Source organism: Arachis hypogaea, chromosome 1 (genome assembly GCF_003086295.3).
Source record: "Arachis hypogaea cultivar Tifrunner chromosome 1, arahy.Tifrunner.gnm2.J5K5, whole genome shotgun sequence".
NCBI lineage: Eukaryota > Viridiplantae > Streptophyta > Magnoliopsida > Fabales > Fabaceae > Arachis > Arachis hypogaea.
This window is the reverse complement of record NC_092036.1, coordinates 87951469-87976650: the sequence shown is the minus strand read 5'-3', so window position 1 is coordinate 87976650 and position 25182 is coordinate 87951469. Positions and strand designations below refer to the sequence as shown.

Below are 25182 nucleotides of genomic sequence, written 5' to 3'. Positions count from 1 at the left end.
CTTTCAAGAAATTGATTGATTTGGGAGAAAAACTTTCCAATGTGAACACAGTCTAGTTGCTCACCCATAAAAAGCAAAAAGAGAACCCAGTCCACTTGTAACCTGCAAGTTCTAATACGGACTTGGTGCTGTTAAGATCTTTTTTTTTTTTTTTATTAAAAACCTTCTTTTATGATTGATCTGATACTCTTTAATAGAGTTTTGGGCTGCTTGGCCATATCCTTTGGGCTTTGATTTTGTTTTTGGTACATAACTAAATGGGTTGCGAAGCAAATACTAGGATCTTGTTGTTGACAAAAAAAAAATCTAGGATAATGTAATTTACTAATTTTTAACCAAGTTGGTTTAGTAGTTAGCTCTAACTCACTAATGCACTTAAATAAGTATTTAGAATGTGAACCAAATTAGGTTGATCTAGTAGTTAGTTCATTAATTCATTTAAACAAATGTCAGGGATTCAAATTCCGCATTGTGCATGCAGCAACCCATTGACTAGCGACAAACCCTTAAATAGAGTTCAGATCCGCAAAAATTAGTCATTGTCCTATAGATACCGTGGAAAATAAAAAAAAGTATTGAGAATTTAAATCTCACCTTGTGCATGCAACAAGTCATTCACCAATGACAAACCCTTAAATAAATAAATAAATAATAGTGAATATATATATATATATATATATATATATATATATATATATATATATATATATATATATATATATTCTTAGACGAAGTACTTGTTACTGGTCATTAAAAATTTTACTTCTCTATGTCCAAAATAAATATATATTTCTAAAATTTGAGAATTGTGATTAAACAACAGTGGCTCATCCTCTCTTACTTAAATATCTAGAGTTTGATATTCACATTGTTGCATTTAAGTTGCTATGTTTCACACCTACTCAATAAAGTTGTTGGAAGGGATGATAGAAGGCTAAGATTAGAAAAACTATTGCTTGTTAGAATATGAGTTCTACTTTTTCATATAAGCAAAACATTTTTCTTTAACAATTGATTCGGCTGAATAAGCAAAACAAATGTAATCATGTCTTCAATCCTAGTACTTCGTTACAATTTTCAAGTGAACCAACTCTAATTATATATCAATATGCATATCAAACCAAAATAAAATAATAAACAAATAGCCAAAGTAAAAAAAAGGGCCAATTGTTCTTTACTTACAAGAAATCAGATCTAGGAGCTTAGCTTAAATTTCCTAATACATACATATCATTATATATATATATATATATAGCTATGCTGCAAACGTTGATACAAAATAATAATTTCCCACCTATGACAAGTGAAAAAGCCTTCAGGTGATGATGATTTGTTTCATTTAAGACCAACAATATTCCTTCCACAGAAGATATTTCTGTAGTTCATGAACAATACACAATTCAAGAAATGTTAAACAGAAAGGGTGTCATGTTTCATTCATGGAAGTAATGAGCATAATCAAGCTTGCCAAAGATTTGGATAACATTGCAAGAATGCAATGTGCATGGGAAAAGGTTTACTTACAATAGACACCCGGGACGCGGTTTCTTCTTCTTCTCTTGTTGCTTCTGTGGAGGCTTGATCACCACCTTGATTGCCGCATCGAAAACCGCCTTCACATTCTGCAGTCAAGGATAATGAATCATTGGCCCAAGGAAAACAAGTGATTTAAGGATGTACCAATAAATAATCAATATTTCATCCGTTTCCTTTTATCGATCATACTTCTAGAAACATTGATCTAAAGATGTACCAAAAAGCGACAGTGACAGATAGAAAGGACTAGAAGGAGGAATATCTATCTTAGCAGGACTAACATATTTACCACCAAAACTTAGGTCTATTAAATATTAAACATATTTCATGATTAGGGTGATTAGTAATTTCTGCTTTTGTCTTTAACAGATGTTGCGTGTCTGAAATTTGAAAAGTATGCCTTTCTTCCACATTGGTGAACAATCTAGTATAATACTGATCTCAAGTCTCAACTAGGCACTTTACTTAGTTTAAAAGGTTTTAGATATTGAAGTGCTGTAAGGATAAAATGGTAGCATGAACATATATACCTGCTGAGTTTTTGAGCTGCACTCAATATAATAGCTAGCTCCTATTCGTTTCCGTAGTTCCTCCCCCTGGTTTTCGACAAAATAGAACATCTTCAATAACCAAAGCCTATTGAAGTTTGAGCTATGTATCCAGATGATGAAGGAAGATATTTCACCTGCTCACGAGTCACAGGCACCAGACTGGGATGATCCGCTAGATAGTGCTTGTCTTCGCGAAGATCTATATGGCCATCATAAAAATGCAAATAGTGAAATTCAAGAAGTCCTCACAAGTGATCAAGAATTCAGTGTACTGATAGAAAGGAACTTTGTGTTGACTTTTGTTGAACTATGTTGTTCAATATATCATATAATATAATTCTACATCAAATGAGTAGATATGTTTCAGCATAACAAAATCACAGTCTAAGTAATCTAATCTATAATGTATCTAGGAAATGGGGTTATGCTTCATGAAGAATATGGAAAACAAAAGAACACTTATTAGGTTGAATCCAATATTAAAACCAGTGCTTGATGATTTACCTAATTTGGTGCCAACTAGTACCACTGGAACACCAGGGGCAAAATGCTGCAGCTCCGGGATCCACTGAAACAGTGTATACAAAATGAGAAAATGCAAGAGAACTGCATGTGAGTTTCCACATTCTCATGATGCAACTTTCATGCAGTTTGTCTTCATGTGAAATTTGATAGTTAATAATGGTTAGATTACAATTTAGTCAAATATGTCAAATCATCTAACGGTTTTTAAGTACCAACTTCACATGAAGATAACTGGATGTGAGTTTCCACCTTAATTTATATCCAAAAACATTAAGTTTCGGATGCGTCAATTTTGTCAACCCAGCCGTTATAGAGGGGGCGGTAAAGTAATAGCGCATAGAGAGACAAGGATACCTTCTTCAAGACATTCTCATAGCTCGCGCCACTAACAAGAGAGAAAGCCAATACAAATACATCTGCGCCTCTGTAGCTCAGAGGCCTCAATCTATTGTAGTCCTCTTGCCCTATCCAACAACACATTAGAAGCAAATGGAACATCACAACCTTAGCCAAGTTGCCATCACAAAATTTCAGCTACATAAGAAACCAAACTGCAGATGTTTCCCCCAGGTTACCATCATGGTCACTCACACACTCACACAAACAACACCCGAATGATGTAACGCAATTTCGAATGTGTCGATGGAATAGTGTTTTAAACTACTATGACTTATCCAATTACTTGTCAAATTCAGATAAATTGTGTGGTCTACAACCACAATTGCGGCCACAATATTGCAGTTTACATATACATTTAACTCATAACTGTGCATCGCATCGTCCCAGCGCAACTTGAAATTATTTACTCTATATACATAAATACATACATGTATAACTGAAGATTGTAAAAGAACAATAAACAAGTTACCAGCAGTGTCCCAAAGGCCTAAATTGACAGTTGTGCCTTCAACTACCACATTTGCACTGAAATTATCAAACACTGTGGGAATATAATCCTGATCACAAACCACCAAAGTCAAACTCAAACTCCATAAACATAATTATCAGTGTCCAAAATCACAAGACATATAAAGATTCAACACAACCTAGATGAAATAACATATGTTCTTCAAACAATAATTACGATACCCTCTCCTCCCACAACTCTTAGTCTCTCACTCAATCATAAAAGACATTGATCTCATGAAATTCACTATGATCGATTGATCTGAACCACGAAATATATAAAGAAAGTTAAACCACAAAAAAAGTGGCAGCGAAAAGGAATACATACAGTGGGGAATTTGTTGCTTGTGTAGCAAATGAGCATGCAGGTTTTCCCTACAGCTCCATCACCAACTGTGACACACTTGATGAACCTAGAAGCAGTTGAAGCCATTGAAAACCAAGAAGAAGAAGAAGATGAAGCGCTCTCACAAAAAGGGTATGTTTTATTTTTGTTAAAATTTGACAAAGTTGAAAGCTTTTGATCAATAGAGAGAGAGAGAGAGATGGCGGCACTTCACATGATTCTCACATACTCCACACTATAGGAAGCACTTGCTTTTCCTTTTTCATCATCTTTCTCTTTTGCCTTTTGTTACTTGTTTGCAATTTGCATATGAAAAAATAAGAAAACTAATATATAATAAATAAATTACATCCTATGTTATTCGTTTAACAAGTTAAAATATGAGGTCATGATAGCTTATATAAGTGTAAAATACTATTAGTTGCATTGTTGGGTTGGTTACCCACTTTAAATCATGTGTGTGTGTATATATATAATTATATATATAATTTTTTTTTTATAATTAGTATGAAGGGGGGAAGTTGGTTGGGTGCATTTAAAACTAACACTATATGGTGTCTCTTATGGCCATCTCATGTGTGTGGTGTAGCCATCATTTTCCATTGTCCATAGTGATTAATTAGTTAATTAATTAATTAATTAATTAATTATATATCATCGAGTTCTTGAATTGCTAATGGTTTAATTGGTTGAAAAAAAAAGCAAAAATAATTAAGGAATTGTCGGCTATGAAAGCATAAAGATTCGTCTGGTGAGATGGTTAAAAGCGTTGTACTGACTTTAAAAAAGAGATGAAGGAGGACTAAGCATTATTACAAGCAATCAAACATTAACATTTAACAGATTTGGTTGGAATTTTAAGTAAACATTAAGCAATATGAATGATGAAATTGGAATGAAAGGGAGGATTGAAGACAAAAAGTGTCAAAACATTTGTGCACATAAATAGTATCGTTACATCATAATGACCATAAAGTATGGTTGAAGTTATAATTCACTCTCTAGTATATATGTGTTTATATGTTTCCTAATTAACCTCCATAATGATAATGTCTAAATTTTATTTTTCTGTTCCACAGATCATAGAAGAAATTCTTTCCTCGAGTAAGTGTTCTTATAGAAAATAGATTAAGATAGTGTTTGTTTTGAAGTATTAAAATAGAAATTAGAAGATTAAAATTCAGTATTATATTTTTTGGCCAAAAGATTGATATTAAAATTTTAATCTCTTTCTGTCATCAAAATTTTAATATTTCAATACTTTCAAAAAGTGAAAATACAAGGGGATTGAAATTTTTGAAAGTAGAGACTAAAACTTTAATAACATTTTATACCTAAAATACCCCAATTTTAATTAATTAATTCTAACTTTACCTTTTGTGCAAATTAAATGAGCGCTTCATTCTTGTTTCAATCTCTGTCTCCCACCTTATACCAAACACAATACTAAGACTTATTTCAGTTTTTGTCTCCCCAGTCTCTCAGTCTCTGTCTCTCTTCCAAACGCTATCTTAAGAAATGAGAATACTTATAAAATATTATAAGAAAGTGTGTTTATAAAAAATAGATTAAAAGATGAGAACACTTATAAAATATAATCTTTTAAGATATTTTTTAACTAGAAATATTTTAATATATAGATAAATTATAATTTTTATCTAAGAGAGTTTAAAATGTTGATTATCCACACACAAAAAATGAAAATTTTTTTATATCTATGAAAGATGGATTTTGATTAATAAGACTATTCAAATTTTACAAAATTATCCAAAATTTTTAATTTACTATCTTAACCTAATATTGTAAGTTATTTTATTAAAATAATAATGTGATCCATGTAATTAATAAAACTAATTTTAATTATAGTGAGTTAAATATGATGGTTGTTACATGAAAGAAATAGAATAAGTGGAAATTTTAAAATAATAAAAATAAAATGTAGAAGCTTTTACTCATAGGGTGTTCTTGGTCTAGTGAATATTGCCTATTCCGGTGTTTATCAATGATGGTATACAATCGGTTTACGTACTAATGGGGATCTTTATACTGGAGCTCTATTTCTATTATTTCTTTTAGCCATATCCTTAATAGCGGGGTGGTAAAAGGAAACCTTCCCTCTCTCCAGTCATTTCATTTCGGTTTAAGAAGATGTGAAAGCGCCTCTCTCTCTTTCTATAAAAACGGTGCGTTCTAAGGCAGCAACCTATCTGCTGATCTATCCGCAGCTTCGATTCCAGCCGAAAAGCGAATGATTTCTTAGCTGCTATTTGGCTCAACATTTCTAGAAGGGATTTCGCTCCCCTTTAGGAAAAAGAAATCAATGAGACTGCATTCGATTGGTATGCCAGGTTGCCTACAGGAACCATAAACTCGTGGGTAGAAGGCCTTACTTCCTCCTTCTGATATTCTTTTCGCTCTTAAGATATTCTTCTCCTCTCACTTCAAGATAGAAATATAGAAATTACAATTTTCAAAAGAGAGACGTGACAAAAAAAAGAAAAATTTCTATGAAAAATAACAGGTTTTGGTTTTTCTGTGTCATCATCAACGAGAAAGTGAAAAAAAAGAAGAAAGAGGAGGAAAAACATCTAGAAATATTAAGAAACTGCCAATAGCTCAGTTGATTAGAGCGTTATATGTCCAACTATAAATCTAACTAGCAACTGCTTATAACACAAAAGTCACTAGGAGCAATGATCACTAAGAGCAGTGAAAACGTAGTGCATTCATAACTTACAAGTTCCTGAATTAGAACCAGATTCTGATATCAAAGAATAACTATAACTCAAGAACAATTTAACATAAATCTAAATATGTTTTGAATTATACTTTTATGATGTAATAACTATAAAGTTCAAGATCTTTCATTATTGTTAGAAATAGTTTCTCTATTGATTGTAGAAACTAAAACTAACATGTGGTATCAAAGCAGGTTATGAATTTATAATTATTCCTAAATTAATTTGTTTAAGTTTGCGTAAATCAAATAAATGTTATCTGAACATTTTAGTAGTGCAATTTTTTTTTCCGTATAAATGTTTTAGTAGTGCAATTCTTTTTGTGAATTTGGAATAGATTTGTTAACCACTAAATTGGTCATATATGATAATGTAGATATATATTTTGTATTTTGTATTTGTTGCTATGAGGTATTTAAGAATTACATCCAAAGTTGAATTAATTGTCCTTATATTAAATTGGCAAGGTTTTTGACTTTTTGGTATATATATATATGTACAATATTTAAAATATTTAAATATCTAAAGATATTAAATATTTTTAGTTAGTGCATATCTGATAAGAAAATTAAATTAAATTAAATTAAATTAATTAGCATTATTATGTTGTTGTATGTTAATGTATCATTTAAAAAAAATATTGATGTTGTAAGACTCTTAAATTTTTGAAAGTTATTAATAAATTATTATAATGTATTATATTTATTTAAGACTACATTGTAGATATTTTTATATAAAAACTGAATAAACTCTTATTTATTATTTAGAGTTCTTATAATTGAAAAATAATGAGTATTTTATATGTTTTAATTTTAATATATAGATTCTTAACCTTATTTTATAAATGAAGAAGAATTAATCTAATTACCATCGATTTTTGTTGAATTAGTATTTATTCGAAAACAGATTTCAAGTTGATAATAAAATAGTATTTCAAAGATAATCATTTTATATTAAATTTTAATTTGAATTATTACTTAATCCTATTATCTTATTAATATTTTTAATTTATACAAATCCTAATTTTTACACAACAAAACCCTAGTTTTAATAATTTTTTTTCCCTTTTCCCCAGCCGCCATTACCCTCCCTCTTTCTCCTATTCTAGAAACGTAAACATAACAAAGAAATCAAGGAAAAAGAAAGAAAGAAAAGAAATAAGGAAAGAAACAGAAAGAAAGAATGGGAAAAGGGAGACCAAGAAAGAAAGAAAGGGAAAGAGAAAGAAAAAAAGGGGAAAGAAAGAAAGAAGGAAAGAAAGAAAGGGAGGGCGCAGAGGAAGAGAGACCGAGAAGGGAGAAGGGACCATGCCACCATTGCGGAGAGAGAGAGAGAGGCGTCGCTGAGCCAGAGCCGCCGCTGGAGGATCCTCGCCGCCGTTCTTATGCTTCATCGTCGCCGTCTGCCTTCCATCTAGACCAAACCGCCGCTACGGGATTTATAACCCACAAACTAACTGGCAAGTGCACCGGGTCGTACCAAGTAATACCTCAGATGAGTGAGGATTGATCCCACGAGGATTGATGGATCAAGCAACAATGGTTGGTTAAACCACTTAGTTAGGCAAACAGAAAAGAGTGTTGGATGTTCAAAGAGTATTAAACAGTAAATTAAGAGTTTGAAGACAACAGATGAATAAGTTGGGAATAAAATATGGGAGAAAATAGTTAAGGCTTTAGAGTTATCTATTTTCTGGATTGACTTTTCTTACTAACTATTTTAATCATGCAAGATTTAATTCATGGCAAACTATATATGACTAGACCCTAATTCCTTAGACCTTTCTAGTCTCCTCTAAAATTCATCAACTGCCATTTTCTTGGTCAATTAATTCCAATTAGAGTGTGATGATCAAATTCCAGTTTATATGCCACAAGAATCCTAATTATCCAAATGTAAGGGGATTATATGTCACGTATCCCATTAAATACAAACAATTAGAAATTCAGGAGAATATGTTTTCAAGCTGTTGTCTAAGTAAAGAGCTTTTCCAAGTTATACAAGAACTCAATTAGAAAGAGGGTCATACTTCCGTTCCATCCAATTTCATAAAATAAAGAACGAAAACAATTCTTGAATTATAAATCCATACATGAATTAAAATAAAAATAATAGTATCAATCCATACAATAGATAGAGCTCCTAACCTTAACAGTGGAGGTTTAGTTGCTCATGGTTCAGAGAAGAAAATAAGGATTTAGTAAACTGTAGTGTACGGAATGTAAATTGAAAGAGAATTCCCTAATATCTTTTATATCTAATCCTAATTAATTTAAAATCTAATATCTAAACTAATATCTTTTCCTATAATATTTAAATTTAAATAAGAATTAATTATGGCAATCAGCAATTCTTCAAGTGATGGATGGGGACCACTTGCTTCGCAGGACCCTCACCTAACTTGGGAAGTAACAGGAAGTATTCCCTTGAGTCCTCTATTCTGAAGTCTCTAATCTGTGTTTCCTGAGCTGAAAACTGGGTAAAAACAGCCCAGAAATTGCCCCCAGCATTTTTCTGCATTTTTTGCACGTGGCGCATGTCATGTGTACGCGTCAGGTACGCGTACGCGTCGCCGTGCAAATCTTCAAATCACGCCTACATGTCATCCACGTGCCCGCGTCACCATGGAAAGCTCCAAATCACGCGCATGCATCAGGTACGCATGCGTATCGCTCCTCGCTATCATCTCATTTAAATTTTTGTGCTGCAGAAACTCCATCAACTCCAGCCGAATGCTACCTAAAAAATAAACAGAATTGCACAAGACCCAAAGTAGCATCGATGGTGGCTAAAAGACAATTAATTATAGATTAAACATAACAAATTGATTGCAAATTCACTAGGAAAAGACAAGAAAGATGCTCACGCATCACAACACCAAACTTGAATTGTTGCTTGTCCTCAAGCAACCAAACTAACATAGGCTAATAATGTGAATTTGCATGAGAATGAGAGTTAGATTAAGCTCAAGTCTATTCTTAAAATGGGGTTTGTTCATTGTAATCTTGAACAATTTTGGCATCTCACTCTCCTTTGAATTAGAGGAATGTTAGTGTCATTCGGAATTAGAATCTGGATCAAATTATGAATTCTCTGATCTTTAAACTTTAGTTTAATCCTTGAACACAGCATAATTTTCTTTAATTTATTTTTTCTTTGGTGCTTTGCACCTTGAGCCTAGCCATGACTTTAAATATTTTGTCTCAAGGGTTACTTGACACAGAAACACCACAAGCACTTGACTGGGGAACTCTCTTTAAGTTCTGATTTTTCTTTCATTTACTCCCAGACAGTGGTACTCAAAGCCTTTGGCATACTCTGTTAAACGCACTTGGTCTCGACTCTAAGTGTTCTGTCTCAAGGATTACTTGACACAATCACACCACAAGCATATGACTAGGGAAACAACTCTTTGAGCTTTTAATCATATTTGACCTCCCTAGTCATTGATGCTCAGAGCCTTGGACCTTGCTTTTATAGTTTCTTTTTCTTTTGCTGTTTCTTTTGCTTCAAAGATTAAATTTTTATTTATTTCAGAGAAGTCATAATAATTCTCTAAATTCTTGTTCCTTATACATCAACATCCTTTGATTTAAATTAAAATATGCACTGTTCATGTCATGCATTCAAAATCACAAATAATACCACCACATTTAAGTAAATAAGACTACTCTTAAAATTAGACTCAATTTCTCAAGCAATACATCACTTCTTTTCTTTTCTTTTTAGATTCAAGTTCAGTGAGTGGTGCGTAAAACAATTTTTTTTACTAAAAGTACTAACGATCATGCAAGCAATCAAAGCAACAGAAAATAGAAGACAACAACATAAGAACGAAAGAGAAATAGAATGAAAGGAACTCAACCATCTCAGTTATGCTGTTGGTCATCTCATTCCTTCATGAAGAACACTCATCTCCCTTTGGTGCTAGACAGAAAAGCCATAAGCGAAGCGTCAACATCAAACTTAAAGGTTTGCTTGTCCTCAAGTAAAGATGAACTGTAAACAGAGAGGGATATAAAAGCAATTAATATAATGAAAGAAGGATAAAAAGATAAAAGAGCAAGAGAGAATTAGGATTTGGGAGGGGGATTATTTGAAATCAGGCGTTGAGGTGGTTTAATTGGGCGTCGCATGCGACGCGTACGCGTGAGGCACGCGTAGGTGTAGATCACACGAATTTCAAGTGACACGTACGCGTCGAGGACGCGGACGCGTGAATGGCCAGGATGGGAAGACGACGCGAACACGTCAGGGAAGCGTCCGCGTGGTGGGGCTTGTGCGCCCAGCATAGTTCCAGCCCCACACCAGCATAACTTTCTGGCCAAACACCTTTTACGCCAATTTTTTTATCCACGCGTGCGCGTGCTTGACGCGTACGCATGGAGTGCCGAAATCGCAATTGGCGCGCACGCATAATGGATGCATATGCATGAGCCAATTTGTGCGCAAAGCACACTTCCTGCTCCCCTCTCGCACAACTTTATGCCCAAACAACCATTTACGCCGATTTTCAAGGTCACGCGTACGCGTCTGGGACGTGCACGCATGGATGGATAAAGTCGCAAACGACGCGCACGCGTACGCGTCATATTGTTTGTGCGCAAAGCACAGTTCCTGCGCTACTCCAATGCAGCTTTCGCCCTTTTTCGTCTTTTCTCTCTTTTTTTTTTTGAAATATTCAGTTCCTATTTCTAAAATAGCTGCATGATATGATAAAACTCAATAAGAATCAGATAAATAAGAAAATTACTACCACAAAAATAACTAAGGATACGAAATTATCGGGTTGCCTCCCGACAAGCGCTTCTTTAACGTCACTAGCTTGACGGTCAGTTCTGTTAATTCAGCAGATGAGCGGACCTCTGGCGATCAATCTCGCCTTCAAGATAGTGCTTCAACCTCTGGCCATTCACTGTAAATTTCTTATCAAAATTCTCTTCCTGTATTTCCACATGACCATATGGTGAAGCTCTGGTAACCATAAACGGTCCTGACCACCGGGATTTCAGCTTCCCTGGAAAGAATTTGAGCTTTGAATTATACAAAAGCACTCGCTGTCCTGGCTCAAAGACTCTGATGGCAATATTCTTGTCATGTAATAACTTGGTTCTCTCCTTATAGAGCTTGGCATTCTCATAGGCTGAGTATCTGAATTCATCAAGCTCATTTAACTAGAGCATTCGCTTAATTCCTGCAGCTTCTAAATCAAGGTTCAGATACCTTATTGCCCAGTAAGCTTTATACTCTAGCTCAACTGGCAAGTGACAGGCTTTGCCATTGACCAATTGATAAGGGGACATGCCAATGGGAGTCTTATATGCTGTCCGGTATGCACAGAGAGCATCATCAAGCTTCCTAGACTAGTCCTTTCTTGAAACATTGACGATCTTCTCTAGAATCCTCTTAAGTTCCATGTTGGAAACTTTAACCTGTCCACTTGTCTGAGGGTGATAGGGGGTTGCCACTTTATGACGGACTCCATATCTCTGCAGAAGAGGGTCCAGCTGTCTGTTGCAGAAGTGGCTTCCTCCATCACTAATGAGTGTCCTTGGGACACCAAACAGGCTAAAGATGTATCTCTGAAGAAAGCTCATGACCACCTTGGCATCATTGGTGGGTAGATCCATAGCTTTCACCCACTTGGACACATAATCAACTGCCACTAGAATATAGTTGTTTGAATGTGAGGGTGGAAAGGGTCCCAGGAAGTCAATACCCCACACATCAAATAACTCAACCTCAAGAATCCCCTGCTGTAGCATTTCATGGTTGGCAGGGAGATTCGTGGCTTTTTCACATCTGTCACAGTGCTTCACAAATGCTCTTCCGTCCCTGAAGAGAGTCGGCCAGTAGAATCCGCTCTGAAGGACCTTTGTAGCTGTCGTTTCACCACCAAAGTGGCCTCTAGAATCTGAACCATGACAGTGCCAGAGAATCTGCTGTGTTTCTTTATCTGGGACATATCTCCGGATGATACCATCTGAACACCTCTTAAAAAGATATGGTTCCTCCTAAATGTAGTACTTTGCATCCGTTAATAACTTCTTTACTTGTTGCCTGCTGTACTCCTTTGGAATGAAATTCATGGCTTTATAATTTGCAATGTCTGCAAACCATGGAGCCTACTGAATGAGAAACAACTGCTCGTCCAGAAATGTCTCAGTCACAGCTGTGGGTGGTTGTACTCCTGCTTCAGGATCAATTCTGGAGAGATGGTCAGCTACTTGATTTTCTAACCCTTTCCTATCTTTTATCTCAATATCAAACTCCTGAAGAAGCAACACCCATCTGATTAATCTTGGTTTAGAATCCTGTTTTGTTAGAAGGTACTTCAAAGCAGCATGATCAGTATAAATAATAACCTTAGAACCAAGTAAATAGGACCTAAACTTAATATACAACATACACAATAACTAATAATTCCTTTTCTGTAGTTGTGTAATTTTTTTGTGCATCATTTAACACACGACTGGCATAGTAAATGACATGTACAAGCTTACCATGCCTCTGTCCTAAAATAGCTCCTATAGCAAAATCACTGGCATCACACATCAATTCAAATGGTAAATCCCAGTCAGGGGGAGCTATAATGGGAGCAGAGGTAAGGTTTACTTTCAAAGTTTCAAAAGCATGCAGACATTAGAATCAAAGACAAAAGAAACATCAACAACCAACAGGTTGCTCAATGGTTTAGCAATTTTAGAAAAGTCCCTTATAAATCTCGTATAAAATCCTGCATGACCCAAGAAACTCCTGACTGCCTTAACATTTGCTGGTGGTGGTAATTTTTCAATTACCTCCACCTTTGCTCTGTCAACCTCAATCCCCTTACTTGAAATCCAGTGTCCAAGAACAATACCTTCTGTGACCATAAAATGGCATTTTTTCCAATTCAAAAAAGTTTTGATTCTTGACACCGTTTCAAGACAAGAGATAAATGCTTAAGGCAGGATTCAAAAGAATTACCAAAAACAGAAAAGTCATCCATAAATAACTCAATGAACTTTTCAACCATGTCAGAAAAAATTGAAAGCATACACCTCTAAAAAGTTGCTAGAGCATTACAAAGTCCAAATGGCATTCTCCTGTAGGCAAATACTTCAAAGGGACATGTGAATGCTGTCTTCTCTTGATCTTGAGGGTCCACTGCAATTTAATTATATCCAGAATATCCATCTAGAAAACAATAAAAAGCATGACCAGCTAACCTCTTGGTGCACGAAATTGTGATACACAATGGCGCCAACAATGTCTCTTCCTTGCCTTTGTTGCTCCATCCTTAGTGCTTTTGGTGTTCCTATCCTTAGTTTCTCCCAATAGTTGTGTGGAGGAAAATGTATCCCTTGAGGTATCTCAGGGATTTCCTGATGAGGATCTTCCTCATGCTCTTGTTGAGGTCCATGAATGGGCTCTCTTATTTGCTCCATCCTCTTTTTAGTGATGGGCTTGTCCTCTTCAATGAGGGTGTTTTTCTCTATGACAATTCCAGCTGAATTGCATAGGGATCACCTTTTTCTTGGCCATAACTTCATAGAAGTGGTCTTGATGGACCTTTGAGATGAATCTCTCCATCTCCCATGACTTGGAGGTGGAAGCTTTTGCCTTCCTTTTCCTCTTTCTAGAGATTTCTCCAGCCTTAGGTGCCATAAATGGTTATGGAAAAACAAAAAGCAATGCTTTTACCACACCAAACTTAAAATGTTTGCTCATCCTCGAGCAAACGAAGAAAGACAGAAGAGGAAGAAGAAGAGAATGGAGGATATGGAGGGAGAGAGTGAATTCGGCCAAGGGGGTATAAGGTGATTGTGATGTGTGAAAAGAATATAGAGAAGAGGATAGGATTTGATAGGTGAGTGGTGTTTTTGGGTAGAGTGTTATAGAGATGTGTGAGGGGGGAGAGAGAGAGAGAGAGGTGGGGTAGGTGGGGATCCTGTGGGATCCACAGATCCTGAGGGGTCAAGGATTTGTCATCCCTGCTCCAATTTGGCGTGTAAACGCCCTTAGTGTGCAATCCTGGCGTTTAACGCCAGATTATTGCTTGTTTTTGGTGTTTAACGCCAGATTGTAGCTTGTTTCTGGCGTTTAACGCCCAGAATAGTGCCAGACTGGGTGTTAAACGCCCATTCTGCTACCTTTACTGGCGTTTAAACGCCAGTAAGTTTCTCCTCCAGGGTGTGCTATTTTTAATGCTATTTTTTATTTTTCTTTAATTTTTTTTGCAGTTATTTTTGTGACTCCACATGATCATCAACCTAAAAAAAAGAAAATAAGAAATAACATAGATAAATAAAATTGGGTTGCCTCCTAATAAACGCTTCTTTAATGTCAATAGCTTGACAGTGGGCTCTCATGGAGCTTCACAGATGTTCAGAACATTGTTGAGACCTCCCAACACTAAACTTAGAGTTTGAATGTGGGGATTCAACACCAAACTTAGAGTTTGGTTGTGGCCTCCCAACACCAAACTTAGAGTTTGACTGTGGGGGCTTTGTTTGACTCTACATTGAGAGAAGCTTTTCATGCTTCCTCTCCATGGTTGCAGAGGGAGATCCTTGAGTTTTAAACACAAGGTAGTCCTCATTCAATTGAAGGACCAACTCTCTTTTGTCAACATCAATTACAGCTTTTGCTGTGGCTAGGAAGGGTCTGCCAAGGATGATGGATTCATCATTCTCCTTCCCAGTGTCCAGGATTATAAAATCAGCAGGGATGTAAAGGCCTTTGACCTTTACTAGCACATCCTCTACCTATACATAAGCCTTTTTCATGGATTTGTCTGTCATCTCTAATGAGAATTTGGCAGCCTGTACCTCAAAGATTCCAATTTCTCCATTACAGAGAGTGTCATTAAGTTTATGCCTGACCCCAGGTCACACAGAGCCTTCTCAAAGGTCATGGTGCCTATGGTACAAGGTATTAAGAACCTTTCAGGATCCTTTTTCTTTTGAGGTAATGTATGCCTAACCAAGTTATTTAGTTTATTGGTGAGCAAGGGGGGGTTCATCAACCCAAGTCTCATTATCAAATAACTTAGCATTCAGCTTCATGATTGCTCCAAGGTACTTGGCAACTTGCTCTTCAGTAATATTTTCATCCTCTTCAGAGGAGGAATACTCATCAGAGCTCATGAATGGCAGAAGTAGGTTCAACGGAATCTCTATGGTCTCTAGATGAGTCTCAGATTCCTTAGGTTCCTCAAATGGGAACTCCTTTTTGTCTAGAGGACATCCCATGAGGTCTTCCTCACTGGGATTCACGTTCTCCTCCTCCTCTCTAGGTTCGGCCACACCATGTAAGCTTATGGCCTTGCACTCTCTTTTTGGATTCTCTTCTGTATTGCTTGGGAGAGTACTAGGAGGAGTTTTAGTGACTCTTTTACTCAGCTGGCCCACTTGTGCCTCCAAATTTCTAATGGAGGACCTTGTTTCATTCATGAAACTTAGAGTGGCCTTAGGTAGATCAGAGACTATGTTTGCTAAGCTAGAGGGGCTCTACTCAGAATTTTTTGTCTGCTGCTAAGAGGATGATGGAAAAGGCTTGCTATTGCTAAACCTGTTTCTTCCACCATTATTAAATCCTTGTTGAGGCTTTTGTTGATCCTTCCATGAGGGATTATAGGTGTTTCCATAGGCTTCACCCATGTAATTCACCTCTGCCATTGCAGGGTTATCAGGATCATAAACTTCTTCTTCAGAAGATGCTTCTTTAGTACTGTTGGATGCATTTTGCAAACCATTCAGACTCTGAGAAATCATATTGACTTGTTGAGTCAACATTTTGTTCTGAGCCAATATGGTATTCAGAGCATCAATTTCAAGAACTTCCTTCCTCTGAGGCGTCCCATTACTCACAGGATTCCTTTTAGAAGTGTACATGAACTGGTTATTTACAACCATGTCAATGAATTCCTGAGTTTCTGCATGCGTTTTCTTCAGGTGAATAGATCCACCTGCAGAATGGTCCAATGACATCTTAGACAATTCAGACAGACCATCATAGAATATATCCAGGATGGTCCGTTCTGAAAGCATGTCAGAATGACACTTTTTGGTCAGTTGCTTGTATCTGTCCCAAACTTCATAGAGGGATTCACCTTCTTTTTGCCTCAAGGTTTGAACATTCAATCTAAGCTTGCTCAGCTTTTGAGGAAGAAAGAACTTGGCTAATAAATCCGTGACCAGCTTATCCCAAGAGTTCAGGCGATCTTTAGGTTGAGAGTCCAACCATTTTCTAGCTCTGTCTCTTACAGCAAAAGGGAAAAGCATAATATTATAGACCTCAGGATCAACTCCATTGATCTTAACAGTATCACAGATCTGTAAGAATTCAGTTAAGAACTGAAAAGGATCTTCTGATGGAAGTCCATGAAACTTGCAATTCCGTTGCATCAGAGAAACTAATTGAGGCTTTAGCTCAAAGTTGTTTGCTCCAATGGCAGAATTGAGATGCTTCTTCAATGGAAGTTGGAATTTGGTGCAGTAAAGTCACCAAGCATCTTCCTTGCACCTCCAACATTGTTATTGGTTTCAGCCATCTCTACTTCTTTTTCAAAAATTTCAGTAACGTCCTCTTCAGAGTGTTGTGTTTTAGCTTCTCTTAGCTTTCTCTTCAGAGTCCTTTCAGGTTCCGGATCTGCTTCAACAAGAATGTTCTTATCCTTGCTCCTGCTCATGTGAAAAAGAAGAGAACAAAAAAGAAGAGGAATCCTCTATGTCACAGTATAGAGATTCCTTTATGTGAGTAGAAGAAGATAAGAATAGGAGAAGGAGAAGAGAAGAATTCGACCACAGAGAGGAAGGGGTTCGAATTTTGAGATGAAGAGAAGTGTTAGTAATTAAATAAATAAATAGAAGAAGATGAGAGAGAGGGTTTTCGAAAATAATTTTAAGAAAAGAAAATTATTTTTGTTTTTATTTTAATTATTACTTAGAATTCAAAAATAAGGAGAAGAATTAAGATTAAAATTAAAATTTAAAACAATGAGTTAATTAAAAAGAATTTTGAAAAAGGGTGAGGAATTTTCGAAAATTAGAGAGAGAAAAGTAGTTAGGTGGTTTTGAAAAAGATAAGAAATAGTAAAACAAACAAAGAAATCAATTAGTTAGTTGAAAAAGATTTGAAAATTAATTTTGAAAAGATAAGAAGTTAGAAAATATTTTTGAAATCAAATTTTTGAAAAAGATATGATTGGAAAAGATTTGATTGAAAAAGATATGATTTGAAAAAAAAAAGATATGTTTGAAATTTATTTTGAAAAAAGATTTGATTTTTAAAATCAGAATTAATGACTTTATTCACAAGAAATCAAAAGATATGATTCTAAAATTTAAAGTTTGAATCTTTCTTAACAAGAAAGTAACAAACTTGAAATTTTTGAATCAAATCATTAATTGTTAGTATAATTTTCAAAAATTTGAAATGAAATTAAGAAAAAGATTTTGAAAAACAATTTTTAAAATTTTCGAAAAACATGAAAGAAAAGATGAAAAAAGTTTGATTTTTGAAAAAGTTTTTGGAAAGATAAATTTTTGAAATTGAAATATTGACTTGACTAATAAGAAACAACTTATTTTAAAATTTTTTGACTAAGTCAACCCAAAGATATTGAAATTTATGAGGAAAATAAGGGAAAAATATTTTTTTGATTTTTTGACTTTTTAATGAGGAGAGAGAAAAATAACTAAATGACTCAACACATAAAAATTTTGGATTAAAACAAATGATGCATGCAAGAACACTATGAATGTCAAGATGAACACCAAGAACACTTTGAAGATCATGATGAACATCAAGAACTTATTTTCGAAAAATTTTAAGAAAAAAAAAATATGCAAGACACCAAACTTAGAAATTTTTAATGGTTAGACACTAACAAAACAAGAATGCATATGAAAAACAAGAAAAGACACAAAACAAGAAAATATGAAGATCAAACAAGAAGACTTGTCAAGAACAACTTAAAGATCATGAAGAATGCAATGCATGAATTTTTCAAAAAATCCACAAATTTTTTTAAGAAAATGCAATTGACACCAAACTTAAAATTTGACACTAGACTCAAACAAGAAACACAAAATTTTTGGTTTTTACGATTTTATTATTTTTTTTTGGATTTTTTTCAAAAATTATTTTTTTTGAAAAAGAATGAAAAAAAGAAGAAAAATTTTGAAAGATTTTTGAAAACTTTTTGAAAATAAAATAAAAGTTGAAACAAGAAGAAAATTACCTAATCTGAGCAACAAGATGAACCGTCAGTTGTCCAAACCCGAACAATCCCCGGCAACGGTGCCAAAAACTTGGTGCACGAAATTGTGATACACAATGGCACCAACAACTTGGTACACACAATTGTAATCTCAACTCTTTTTCACAACTTCGCACAACTAACCAGCAAGTGCATTGGGACATCCAAGTAATAAACCTTACGTGAGTAAGGGTCGATCCCATGGAGATTGTTGGCTTGAAGTAAGCTATGGTCACCTTGTAAATCTCAGTCAGGCAGATTCAAATGGTTATAGAGTTTTAATAATTAAAATATAAATAAAACATAAAATAAAGATAGAGATACTTATGTAATTTATTGGTGGGAATTTCAGATAAGCGTATGGAGATGCGTTGTTCCTTCTGAATATCTGCTTTCCTACTGCCTTCATCCAATCCTTCATACTCCTTTCTCTGGCAAGCTGTATGTTGGGTGTCACCGTTGTCAATGGCTACTTCCCGTTCTCTCAGTTAAAATGGTCCTCTACGATTTTTGTACGACTAATCAACTGTCAGATTTCTCGTCTCGGATGAAAAATACCATGCACAGATATCGTATGGCTAATCAGCTGTTGGTTCTCGATCATGTAGGAATAAGATTTACTATCCTTTTGCATCTGTCACCACGCCCTACAGTCGCAAGTTTGAAGCTCGTCACAGTCATCCATTCCCAAATCCTACTCGGAATACCACAGACAAGGTTTAGACTTTTCGGATCTCTAGAATGCTGCCAAGTGATTCTAGCCTATACCATGAAGATTCTAATCTCAGATTCAGATTCCCCATTGTCAGAGGGGAGTCGATGTGAATCGTTGATTAGAAACCCAAGAGATATACCTTCAAGCTTGTTTTCATGTAGAATGAAAGTGGTTGTCAATCACGTGTTCATAAGTGAGAATGGTGATGAGTGTCACATAATCATCATATTCATCATGTTCTTGTGTGCGAATGGATATCTTAGAATAAGAATAAGCATGAATTGAATAGAAGAACAATAGTACTTTGCATTAATACTCGAGGAACAGTAGAGCTCCACACCTTAATCTATGGTGTGTAGAAACTCCACCGTTGAAAATACATAAGAACAAGGTCTAGGCATGGCCGAATGGCCAACCTCTCCAAATGGCATATGAATTCGAAAATAGGGAAAAAGACCCCTAGTACAATAGTAAAAAGTTCCATTTATACTAAACTAGTTACTAGGGTTACAGAATTAATTAAATGATGCAGAAATCAACTTCCGGGCCCACTTGGTGTGTGATTGGGTTGAGCATTGAAGCTTTCATGTGTAGAGGCCTTCCTTGGATTTAAATGCTAGTTTGTAACTTGTTTCTGGCGTTTGACTCTAGCTTGCAACTTGTTTCTGGCGTTTAACGCCAGAATAGAGCAGAAAGCTGGCGTTGAACGCCATTTTGCGTCATCTAAACGCGGGCAAAGTATGAACTATTATATATTTCTGGAAAGCCCTAGATATTTACTTTCCAACGCAATTGAGATTGTGCCATTTGAACTCCTGTAGCTCCAAAAATTCCATTTCGAGTGCAGAGAGGTCAGAATCCAACAACATCTGGAGTCCTTCTTCAGCCTCTGAATCAGATTTTTGCTCAGGTCCCTCAATTTTAGCAAGAAAATACCTGAAATCATAGAAAAACACACAAAATCATAGTAAGGTCCAGAAATTTGAATTTTGCTTAAAAACTAATAAAAATATACTAAAAACTAACTAAATCATACTAAAATTTACCTAAAAATAATGTCAAAAAGCGTATAAATTATCCGCTCATCACCTCTCAAGCATTTGGTCAATGAAAGGCAAGGGGAAATGATCCTTCCTTGTAGCAGTGTTGAGCTTCCTGTAGTCTATACACATTCTCCATCCTGTGATTGTTCTTGTAGGAATAAGCTTATTCTTTTCATTCTGGATCACTGTCATCCCTCCTTTCTTAGGAACTACCTGCACAGGACTTACCCAAGGACTCTCAAAAATAGGGTAAATAATACCTGCTTCCCATAATTTCATTACCTCTTTTTGGACCACCTCTTTCATGGTTGGATTGAGTCTCCTTTGTGGTTGCACAACTAGTTTAGCATCATCTTCAAGAAGGATCTTGTGCATATACTTGGTTGGATTAATCCGCTTCAAGTCACTAATGGTCCACCCAATAGCTGTTTTATGGCTCTTGAGCACTGAAACAAGCGCCTATTCCTCTTCAAGCTTCAAGGAAGAGCTAATAATCACCGGATATGAATCATTTTCACCCAAGAACACATATTTCAGAGAAGGAGGTAAATGTTTAAGCTCAAGCTTGGGGGCTTCCTCCTCTCTTTAGGCGTGTAAACCATAGCCTTCTGGGATGGTGAATAATCAACTTCAACTAATTCATACTCAGAAATAGGATCCAGAATGTCATCAAGCACCTCAGCTTTTAGTACCTCTTGAACAAGTGGTTCAATAACATCTATTTTCATGCACCCTTCAGAATCATTAGGGTGTTTGAGAGCCTCAAAAACATTTAGGACCGCCTGTTCTTCATTGACCCTCAAGGTTAATTCACCCTTTTGCACATCAATCAGAGCTCTACCTGTAGCTAAAAAGGGTCTACCAAGTATAATAGAGGATTTTACCTCCTCTTCCATGTCTAATATAACAAAATCAACAGAAAAATAAATGGTCCTATTTTAACAAGTAAATCCTCAACAACACCCACAGGTAATTTAACAGAAAGATCAGCAAGTTGAAGAGAAATACGAGTGGGTTTTACCTCCTCAATTTGAAGCTTTTTCATCACTTAAAATGGCATTAGATTGATGCTAGCTCCAAGGTCACATAAAGCTCTCTGAATGGTGACATCTCCAATGGTGCAAGGAATGACAAAGCTCCCTGGGTCTGGCATTTTCTCAGGGAGATTGTGTTGAATAATTGCAATACATTCCTTGGTTAACACCACTGTTTCTTGTTCCTTCCAATTCCTCTTATGGGTCAACAACTCTTTCATAAATTTAGCATAAAGAGGCATTTGCTCAAGAGCCTCTGCAAAAGGAATGTTGATCTGTAGCTTCTTGAAGACATCTAAAAATTTGGAAAACTGCTTTTCTTTGGAAGCCTTCTAAAGCCTTTGAGGATATGGCATTTTTGGCTTGTATTCAGGAGCCTTTGGCAAGGTAGGATAAGTGTCAAGAGAATCAGGAAATGGGTTATCTACACGCTTAGGAGGGGCGCGCTCTACTTCTTCCTTCTTCTCCTCTAGAGCTTCTTTTCAACTAATTCTTCATTGGCCATGGTCTCAGAGCCAGCTACTTTACCACTTCTCAACTGAATAACCTTGCAATCTTCTCTCGGGTTCACCATTGTATCACCTGGTAATGTACTTGCAGACCTCTCAGGTATTTGCTTGCTCAGCTGGCCCATTTACACTTCCAAGTTTCTAATGGAGGCTCTGGGTTCCTGCATAAAACTCCTCATCATCTCCCAATTAGAATTTTCTTGGGATTTAGAGTTAGCCTGCTGAGGTGGTTGTTGCTGCTGAGACTGAAATTGGCGGTTATTGTAATTGTTCTGTTGGAAGCCCCCTGAGAATTATTGTTAAAATTCTGAGGTCTCTGAGGTTGGTCTCTCCATCCAAAATTTGGGTGATTTCTCCATCCTTGATTGTATGTCTGAGAATAGGGGTCATTATTGGGATTTCTAGAACCACTCCCCATGTAATTGACCTGTTCATAAGAGGATTGAGCATAATCATAATTATCATTTTGCACTAAATTTCCTGCCATGTCATAGGAGACCTCTTGAGGTAGATTTTGGGTGTTGATAGCTGAGACTTGCATGCATCCCATGTGTTGAGTAAGTAGACTTATTTACTGAGACATAAGCTTATTTTGAGCAAGAATAGCATTAAGAGCTTCTACTTCCATGACACCATTCTTCTCAGGATCCTCAGAGTTCACAGGATTCCTGTTAGATGAGTATAAATATTGGTTGCTAGCAACCAATTCAATAAGCTCAATAGTATCATCCGGTGTCTTCTTCTTGTGCAATGAACCTCCTGCAGAATTATCTAAGCACATCTTGGATATTTCACCCAAACCTTCATAAAAGATATCCAGTTGAGTCCACTTGGAGAACATGTCCGGAAGACATTGCCTAGTCAGTAGTTTGTATCTCTCCCAAGCTTCATAAAGAGTTTTACCATTCTTCTGCTTAAAGGTTTGAACCTCCACCCTAAGCTTAGTTAGCTTCTTTGGTGGGAAAAATTTAGTAAGAAACTCAGTTACCTTGTTCCAAGTATCCAAACTCTCATTGGGTTGGGAATCTAGCCATAGCTTTGCTCTATCCCTCAGAGCAAACAGAAAAAGCATGAGTTTGTATACCTCTGGATTCACTCTATTTGTCTTCATAGTGTCACAAATCTACAAAAAACTAGAAATAAACTAATTTGGGTCTTCGTGGGGAAGACCATGATACTGGCAGTTTTGTTGCACCAGGGTGAACAGTTGTGGCTTCAACTCAAAGTTGTTCGCAGCTATAGGAGGCACTATAATGCTTTTTCTAGAAAGATCTGCAGTAGGAGCAGAGTAAGAGCCAAGTACTCTCCTTTGTTGCTCATTCCCATTCGGATTTGCCACATTGGCATTATCAGCATTGTTAGGATCCATAGTGGATTCTGCAGCCTTGCAAAGTCTAGCTTGTTGTAAACGCCACCTGAAAGTCCTTTCAGGTTCAGGATCAAAGTCTAAGAGATGTTCTTTGTCTCTATTCCTGTGCATAAACAAATAGAAGACAAGAAAAAAATGGAACTTTCTACGTCAGAGTGCAGAGAATTTCCAGTGAGGTAACCTGAACTAGGAAACACCAAATTTAATTTCAGAAATTACTAAAAATATTTGTGCTATTAAAATATTCTTTTATTTTTTTCGAAAATATTAAAAATATATTTTAATAAAATTAAAATAAAATGCCTAATTTAAGCAATCAAACAACTAATAGTTGTTAATCACTATCAATCCCCGGCAACGGCGCCAAAAACTTGGTGCGGGATTTATAACCCACAAACTAACCGGCAAGTGCACCGGGTCGTACCAAGTAATACCTCAGGTGAGTGACGATCGATCCCACGAGGATTGATGGATCAAGCAACAATGGTTGGTTAAACCACTTAGTTAGGCAAACAGAAAAGAGTGTTGGATGTTCAAAGAGTATTAAACAGTAAATTAAGAGTTTGAAGACAACAGATGAATAAGTTGGGAATAAAATATGGGAGAAAATAGTTAAGGTTTTAGAGTTATCTATTTTCTGGATTGACTTTTCTTACTAACTATTTTAATCATGCAAGATTTAATTCATGGCAAACTATATATGACTAGACCCTAATTCCTTAGACCTTTCTAGTCTCCTCTAAAATTCATCAATTGCCAATTCCTTGGTCAATTAATTCCAATTAGAGGGTGATGATCAAATTCCAGTTTATATGCCACAAGAATCCTAATTATCCAAATATAAGGGGATTATATGTCACGTATCCCGTTAAATACAAACAATTAGAAATTCAGGAGAATATGTTTTTAAGATGTTGTCCAAGTAAAGAGCTTTTCCAAGTTATACAAGAACTCAATTAGAAAGAGGGTCATACTTTCGTTCCACGCAATTTTATAAAATAAAGAATGAAAACAATTCTTGAATTATAAATCCGTACATGAATTAAAATAAAAATAATAGTATCAATCCATACAATAGATAGAGCTCCAAACCTTAACAGTGGAGGTTTAGTTGCTCATGGTTCAGAGAAGAAAATAAGGACTCAGGTAAACTGTAGTGTACGGAATGTAAATTGGAATAGAATTCCCTAATATCTTTTATATCTAATCCTAATGAATTTAAAATCTAATATCTAAACTAATATCTTTTTCCTATAATATTTAAATTTAAATCAGAATTAATTATGGCAATCAGCAAGTCTTCAAGTGATGGATAGGGACCACTTGCTTCGTAGGACCCACGCCTAACTTGGGAAGTAACAGGAAGTGTTCCCTTGAGTCCTCCATTCTGCAGCCTCTAATCTGTGTTTTCTGGGTTGAAAACTGGGTCAAAAATAGCCCATAAATCACCCCCAGCATTTTTCTGCGTTTTCTCCACGTAGCGCATGTCACGCGTATGCGTCAGTCATGCGTACGCGTCGATGGTCTTCTTCGCGTGTCACACGTACGCGTCATCCACGCTCCCGCGTCACCATGGAAAGCTCCAAATCACACGCACGCGTCAGGTACGCGTGCGTATCGCTCCTCGCTATCATCTCATTTAAATTTTTGCGTTGCAAAAACT

The 25182-nt window shown here is 35.9% G+C and overlaps 1 protein-coding gene across 1 annotated transcript; it reads right to left on the bottom strand.

Annotated features, from left to right (window-relative positions):
* Nucleotides 1–956: 956 nt before the first annotated feature.
* On the bottom strand, nt 957–4381 carry LOC112695730 (rac-like GTP-binding protein ARAC8). Its single transcript, XM_025748190.3, has 8 exons — nt 3847–4381; nt 3481–3568; nt 2967–3076; nt 2592–2655; nt 2222–2286; nt 2067–2132; nt 1525–1622; nt 957–1375 (listed from the first exon to the last, which is right to left on the bottom strand). The coding sequence occupies exons 1-8, from the start codon at nt 3949–3951 to the stop codon at nt 1336–1338; spliced, it is 636 nt and encodes a 211-aa protein (XP_025603975.1). The 5' UTR covers nt 3952–4381; the 3' UTR covers nt 957–1335.
* Between the last annotated feature and the right edge of the window lie 20801 nt (nt 4382–25182).